The sequence below is a fragment of the Nicotiana tabacum genome, chromosome 15, assembly GCF_000715075.1.
Source record: "Nicotiana tabacum cultivar K326 chromosome 15, ASM71507v2, whole genome shotgun sequence".
Classification (NCBI taxonomy): Eukaryota; Viridiplantae; Streptophyta; class Magnoliopsida; order Solanales; family Solanaceae; genus Nicotiana; species Nicotiana tabacum.
This window is the reverse complement of record NC_134094.1, coordinates 102,608,587-102,616,501: the sequence shown is the minus strand read 5'-3', so window position 1 is coordinate 102,616,501 and position 7,915 is coordinate 102,608,587. Positions and strand designations below refer to the sequence as shown.

Below are 7,915 nucleotides of genomic sequence, written 5' to 3'. Positions count from 1 at the left end.
CCTTATTTATTCTTGTTACTTGCTGAGTTGGTTGTACTTATACTACACCCTGCACTTCGTGTGCAGATCCAGGTATTTCCGGACATAGCGGGTGTTGATCCTTTCGCGCGGTTGATTTTCAGGAGATTTTGAGGTAGCTACCGTGTTCCGCAGACCTTGTATCTCCTTCTCTATCTCTTTGTTTATTGTATTTGGTCTTAGACTATTATGGACTATATTTTCCAGACTTGTATTCATATTAGATGCTCATGTACTCAGTGACACCAGATTTTGGGGAGTGTTTGTATTGTATTTAAATATTATGTTTTCAACCTTAAAGAGAAGTTTTGGTTTATTGAGATTATTAGCTTACCTAGTATCGAGATAGGCGCCATCACGACAGGTTGGGATTTTGGGTCGTGACATAAAGTCTTTGTGACTTTCTACTCAATCCTAGATTAAAATCCTTGTGATTTTCTACTCGGTTGTTTGTATTTGGTTTGAAGATATAAAAACTTCACCGAGATACTAATTCTGTTTGTGTCAATTTGTTTTACATGACAAAAAGTACTGAACAACAAAATGGTTATGTTGGGACAACTACTGCTGCAATGACTACTGCTTCTTCAAGTCGAACAACGCCTGCGCCGGCGATGGCACTGGTAGAAAAGCCCGAAAATTAACTTCAAGCACTGGCAGCAAAAAATATTCTTCTACCTGACCATTCTCAGTTTGAAACGCATTATCAGCGAGGAAGTTCCAATCTTGGGAGAAGTAACGCCGGCTAATGAGCAATTTGTGGTCACGGAGGCATGAAAGCATTATGACTTCTTGTGAAAAAACTTATATATTGAGTTATTTGGAAGATGGTTTGTACAATGTTTACAGCGTCATGAAAACTTTGAAAGAGTTATGGAACTCTCTTGAAAAGATGTACAAGACGGAAGATGTTGGACTTAAGAAGTTTGTTGCCGCAAAGTTCTTGGACTTTAAAGTGGTTGACAATAAGTCTGTCATAACTCAAGTTCAAGAACTGCAAGTCATCGTTCATGACCTCCTGGCTGAAGGTATAAATTGAATCAATATTTTTATTGTGGTATTGATTATATTATTAGTTCTAAATTTATGATTGTAGGTATGGTCATAAATGAAGCGTTTCAAGTTGCGGCATTTATTGAAAAGTTGCCTCAAATGTGGAAAAACTTTAAAAACTACTTGAAATATAAGCGCAAGGAGATGATGTTGGAAGACCTTATTGTTTGCCTAAGGATTGAAGAGGACAATAAGGCTACAGAAAAGAAGTCAGGTGGAAATTCAAAAATAATGGATGAAAATATTGTTGAGGAAGCTTCAACGAGCAAAAAGAAAAAGAAGTTGTCTGGACCAAAGAATTACCCAAGTAAAAAGAAGTTCAAAGGTAATTGCCACAACTGTGGAAAGGTTAGATACAAGGTTGCTGACTGCCGTGCACCAAAGAAGGACAAAAAGAAAAGCCAAGTAAAAATGATTGAGAAGAATGACAAAATAGACCACTTGTGTGCCATTCTTTCTGAATGCAACATGGTCAGAAATCCTAGAGATTGGTAGATTGATTCTAGGGCCACTCGCCATGTTTGTGCTAACAAGGATATGTTTACTTCTTATGCTCTCGCTGGTCCCAACAAGACAGGTTTTATGGCAAATTCTGCTACTGCATAAATTGAAGGAACGAGCAAGATAGCTTTGAAGATGACTTCTGGCAAGATTGTGACTCTAAACGATGTCCTTCATGTTCCTGAAATGCAGAAGAATTGAGTCTCGACATCACTTCTAGTCAAAAATGACTTTAAGTGTGTTTTTGTTTCCGACAAGTTTGTAATTAGTAAGAATGAAATGTAAGTAGAAAAATGTTACTTTACTGAGGGCCTTTTCAAACTCAATGTAATTGCCATTGATATGAATAAAATTTCAGCTTCTTCTTACTTTCTTAAGTCAAATAATTTATGGCATGAACGTTTAGGTCACGTCAACTTTAAAACGTACAAAAAATGATTAATTTGAAAGTATTGCCTAAATTTTAATACAATAGCTCGAAATGTCAAATGTGTGGAATCAAAGTGTGTTAAATATCCTTATAAGTCAAATGAATGAAATTCAAATCCTTTAGACTTAATTCACACAAATATTTGTGACATGATGTCAATACCATCTCGCGATGGAAAAAAGTATTTCATAACTTTTATTGACGACAATACTAGATATTGCTATATTTACTTACTTAATAGTAAAGATGTAGTAATTGATGCATTCAAGAAATGGAAAAATGAAGTTGAAACGTAACTAAACAAAAAGATCAAAATGATAAGAAGTGATAGGGATGGCGAATATGGATCTCCTTTTGATGAAATATGTTTGGAACATGGCATTATTCAACCAACAACTGCCTCTTACTTACCACAATCTAATGGAATTGCGGAAAGAAAAAATAGAATGCTAAAAGAGATAATGAATGCCTTGTTAATAAGTACTGGTTTACCTCAGAACTTGCGGGGGAAGCTATTCTTACAACTAACAGAATACTCAATCGAGTTCCCCATAGCAAAATGCAATCCATTTTATACAAAAAATGGAAAGGAAGGAAACCTAACTTAAAATATTTTAAAGTATGGGGGTGTTTGGCTAAAGTGAAAGTCCCTAAACCCAAAAGGGTAAAGATTGGATCAAAAATCGTTGATTGTGTTTTCATAAGATATGCAACAAATAGTATGGCATATCATTTTCTGGTTTATTAATCAAAAAATCCCGACATTCATATTAATACGGTAATTGAATCAAATAATGCTGAATTCTTTGAGAATATTTATCCGTATAAAAAAGGAATGTGATTCGTCTATTGAAAGATCTAAGTGACCTTGGGAAGAAGCAAAGGAAATTACTTTTAATGAGGAAAATCCAAGACGTAGTAAACGTCAAAGGACAACTACTTCTTCTGGACCAGATTTTCTGGCATTCTTGTTGGAAAATGAGCCTCGAATATTCAAAGAAGCAATGTCTTTCTCGGTAGCACAATATTGAAAAGAGGCAGTCAATAGTGAGATAGAATCCATATTAAGTAATCATACTTGGGAATTAGTTGATCTTCCTCCAGGAAATATATATTTGGGTTTTAAGTGGATTTTCAAAAGGAAAATGAAAGTCGATGGCACTATTGGCAAATATAAGGAAAGAGTAGTTGTTAAAGGGTTTAGACAACGAGATGGTCTTGATTACTTTGATACATACTCGCCGGTAACGAGGATTATATCTATCCGGGTGTTAATAGCATTAGCCACCATATATGGCCTTCAAATCCATCGAATGGATGTGAAGACAACCTTCTTAAATGGAGATTTGGAGGAAGAAATTAATATGGAACAATTTGAAGGGTTCGTAGTTCCCAAAAAAGAAAAGAAGGTGGGTCGACATGTTAAGTCACTATACAGACTAAAACAAGCACCAAAATAATGACATGCAAAATTTGACCAAACAATGTTGTCAATTGGTTTCAAGATCAATGAATGTGACAAATGTGTTTACATTAAGAATACACCAAATTAAATAGTCATTGTTTGTTTATATGTGGATGATATGTTGATATGTTGATATTAAAGATTTAGGAGTTGCTGATTTAATTTTGGGAATTAAGATCCGTAAGACTCCTCAAGGTCTAGCTTTGTCTCAATCTCATTATATTAAAATGGTACATGAAAACTTCAAATATTTGGACTTTAAAGTTGCAAGAACGCCAATTGATTTAAACCATACTCTTAAAAAGAATAAAGGTCAAAGCAAGTCTCAATTGGAATATGCTCGAGTGTTGGGAAGTTTGATGTACATTATGAATTGTACACGACATGATATAGCTTGTGCGATAAGTAAGCTTAGTCGATGTACAAGTAATCCCGACCAAGCTCATTGTATAATAATGAAACGAGTTTTGGGGTATTTGAAATATACCCAAGTCTATCCATTACATTACAATAATTATCCCGCAGTTATTGTGGGGTATAGTGATGCAAATTGGATCACCGGAACAACAAAATCAAAATCCACACGTGGATACGTTTTTACCATTGGTGGAGAAGCATTTTCTTGGAAGTCGTCCAAACAGACATGCATCGCCCGGTCTCCAATGGAGTCTAAGTTTATAGCTTTATACAAGGTCGGTGAAGAAGCTGAATGGATCCGGAATTTCTTGGAAGATATTCCATTTTGGCCCAAATCTTTGGCACCTATATACATACGTTGCGACAGTCAAGCGGCAATATGAAGGGCTGGGAGTGTTATGTATAACGGGAAATCTCATCACATACGACGAAGACATAATACCATTAGACAACTACTCTGTAGTGGAATTATCACAATTGACTATGTAAAGTCAAAAGATAATGTATCGGATCTGCTTACAAAAGGCCTAACTAGAGAGGCAGTTAAGAAGTCATCAAAGGGAATAGGACTATGGCCGAGGACAAGTCACTGTGGCGGTAATTCTACCTAGAAGACTAGAGATCTCAAGATCTAGGTTCAAGGAGATCAAACAAAGTCATTAGTGACGGTTCAACATTGTCGAATAAAATTTGGTCCATTCTCATGATAAAGACAATGTTCAATAACAAGGATAAAGCGTTAAGTCTTTTTAATGGTTTCTAAGTTTGATACAGGGTATATTAAATAGTGTATCTACGGGATAACACACTTAGGAATCACCTATGTAAGTGTGAAGTGTAAGCCGTTTCAAGGATAATTTTGTAAGGCCAGTTCTCTACGCACTTATGAAACCAGGCAGTGTTCATGGCTGAAACGAACACAACAATGAGAACCAAAGACGATTAAGGGTTGATTATGTGACATATTGCTGTCTAGGTATACACCAAAGTTCGACAGTTCAAAGATATCAAATCTACCGATTGATCGAGTATATCCAACATATGTTCACTACGGAAAGTTCAAAGGGAAACCTACTTATCTAGATGCAATTAATCCTTACTTGCGAATCACACAGTTATTTTTTCATGCATATTTTTTCAGATAGCCATTCCCCATTCATGTGGGGTATTATTGAGTTTTATTAATTAACACAAAAAAGGCGTGAATGGAAAATGGTGGGAAAAAAAATGGAGGGAATACAATTTTAAATTAGTCCCTTTTACAAAGGAACTTTGTCCACATTAGATAGAAAGAGGAAAATTCTTGTGCTTATATATAGAAGAACTTCTTCTAACTCTAAAAGAGTTAAGAAGAGAGCAAGCCTCGCGCCGTCGTTGTCACTCGTTCGGCTCGGCTTTGGATTCAGATTCGAATTTGGATTTGAATTTGGTCAATTGATATGATTGATTGATAATTTTCCAACAGTCAAATTCGCGACCAAATATTCCGTTTAACAGAAATTCAAACTTTTTGTTGAATAGATACCTCTTCAAACGAACATGCACCTTTGCATCTGTTAGGACTCAACATTGTTGCTATAAATAGAGAGGCTCAGCCTCATTTTAGCACCTAGGAATCTCAAAAATCTCTACCCTCTATTTTCTGCATTCTGCATTGTTTTTCAAAACAAAAATTAAGCATTTTGTGTGATTTGCTCCGCCATTTGAGTTCACCAAAGTTCTGTGATTTGAGTGTCGCTATCACAGAATAGTTGTACCGTTCTATCCTGTGAGGAATTAATCTGAAACCTTGGGCAACTGTGAAGAGATTAAATTTCTTAAGGACACACAAGAAACTTGTGGGCTAGGAATTTTCTGTTTTTGTTTTCTTAAACTAACGTTTTCTAATTTTCTGGTTTTAACAAGCTTAAGGAATTAAATATTTATTTTTGTGTTCATCTTACTTTCTGGTTTAAGAGACTAAAATCCTAGCGATTTTTACTCCCGTTTTAGACATTAAAATCTTCGAATTTTCTACTCCAGTTTGAGGTTAAAGTCTTTGTGACTTTCTACTCAATCCGAGATTCAAATCCTTGTGGCTTTCTACTCTGTTGTATGTATTTGGTTTGAAGATATAAAAACTTCACTGAGATACTAATCATGTTTATGTCAATTTCTTTACAGAAAAATGACAACAAGTACGAAACAACAAAATAGTTCTGTTGGGACAACTATTGTTGCAATGCCTACTGCGTCATCAAGTCGCACAATGCCTGCGCCGGCGATGACATCGGCAGAAAAGTTCGAAACATTTTCTGGCATGGACTTCAAGAGCTGACAGTAGAAAACGTTCTTCTGCCTGACCACACTCAGTTTGTAGTGCTTTATCAGTGAGGACGTTCTAGTCTTGGGAGAAGAAACGCCGCCTGATGAGTAATTTGTGGTCACGGAGGCATGGAAGCATTTTGACTTCTTGTGCAAAAATTATATATTGAGTTGTTTGGAAGATGGCTTGTACAATTTTCACAGTGTCATGAAAACTTCGAAAAAGTTGTGGAACGCTCTTGAAAAGATGTACAAGATGGAAGATGTTGGACTTAAGAAGTTTGTTGCCGCAAAGTTCTTGGACTTTAAAATGGTTGACACTAAGTCTGTTATAACTCAAGTTCAAAAACTGTAAGTCATCATTCATGACCTCCTTGATGAAGGTATAAATCGAATCAATATTTTTATTAGAGATATTGATTATATTATTAATTATAAATTTATGATTGTAGGTATGGTCATAAATGAACAGTTTCAAGTTGCAGCATTTATTGAAAAGTTGCCTCCAATGTGGATGGACTTTAAAAACTACTTGAAACATAAGCGTAAGGAGATGACGTTGGAAGACCTTATTGTTCGCCTAAGAATTGAAGAGGAAAACAAGGCTGCAGAAAAGAAGTCTCGTGGAAATTCAACAATAATAGGTGCAATTATTGTTGAGGAAGCTTCAATGAGCAAAAACAAAGAGAAGTCGTCTGGACCAAAGAATTACCCAAGTAAAAAGAAGTTCAAAGGTAATTGCCACAACTGTGGAAAGGTTGGACACAAGGTTGCTGTATGCCGTGCACAAAAGAAGGACAACAAGAAAAGCCAAGCAAACATGATTGAGAAGAATGACGAAATAGACTTGTGTGCCATGCTTTCTGAATGCAACCTGGTCGGAAATCCTAGAGAATGCTGGATTGATTTTTGGGCCACTCGTCATGTTTGTGCTAACAAGGAGTTGTTTACTTCTTTTTCTCCCGCTGGTCCCGATGAGATAGATTTTATGACAAATTCCGCTACTACAAAAATTGAAGGAACGAGAAAGATAGCATTGAAGATGACTTCTGGCAAGATTGTGACTCTAAACGATGTCCTTCATGTTCCTGAAATGCGATAGAATTTAGTCTCGACATTACTTCTAGTGAAGAACAGGTTTAAATGTGTTTTTATTTCCGACAAGTTTGTAATTAGTAAGAATGAAATGTATGTAGGAAAAAGTTACTTTACTGAGGGCCTTTTCAAACTCAATGTAATTGCCATTGATATGTATAAAATTTCAGCTTCTTCTTACTTGCTTGAGTCAAATAATTTATGGCATGAACGTTTAGGTCACGTCAACTTCAAAACTTTGCAAAAAATAATTAATTTGGAAGTATTCCCTAAGTTTGAATACAATAACTCGAAACATCAAATATGTGTGGAATCAAAGTATATTAAACATCCTTATAAGTCTTGAATGGAATTCAAATCCTTTAGACTTAATTCACAAAGATATTTGCGACATGAAGTCAATACCATCTTGCGGTGAGAAAATGTATTTCATAACTTTTATTGACGACAATACTAGATATTGCTATACTTACTTAATTGTAAAGATGAAGCAACTGATGCATTTAAGCAATACAAAAAATGAAGTTGAAACGCAACTAAACAAAAAGATCAAAATGATAAGAAGTGATAGGAGTGGAAAATATGAATCTCCTTTAGAAGAAATATGTTTGGAACATGGTATTATTCACCAA

The 7,915-nt window shown here is 35.4% G+C and overlaps 1 protein-coding gene across 1 annotated transcript; it reads left to right on the top strand.

The window, feature by feature from the left end:
* The first annotated feature begins 802 nt into the window (after nucleotides 1-802).
* Nucleotides 803-1,566, top strand: LOC142169771 (uncharacterized). Its single transcript, XM_075231675.1, has 2 exons — nucleotides 803-1,046; nucleotides 1,115-1,566. Exons 1-2 carry the CDS (start codon nucleotides 803-805, stop codon nucleotides 1,564-1,566), a joined length of 696 nt encoding a protein of 231 aa, XP_075087776.1.
* The last annotated feature ends 6,349 nt before the right edge of the window (nucleotides 1,567-7,915 follow it).

Excerpts from the sequence above, each read along its gene's own strand:
- LOC142169771 (XM_075231675.1), top strand. The coding sequence starts at position 803 with ATGACTTCTTGTGAAAAAACTTATATATTGAGTTATTTGGAAGATGGT. Across the intron at positions 1,047-1,114 it reads TCATGACCTCCTGGCTGAAG|GTATGGTCATAAATGAAGCG; the intron begins GTATAAATTGAA and ends TTATGATTGTAG.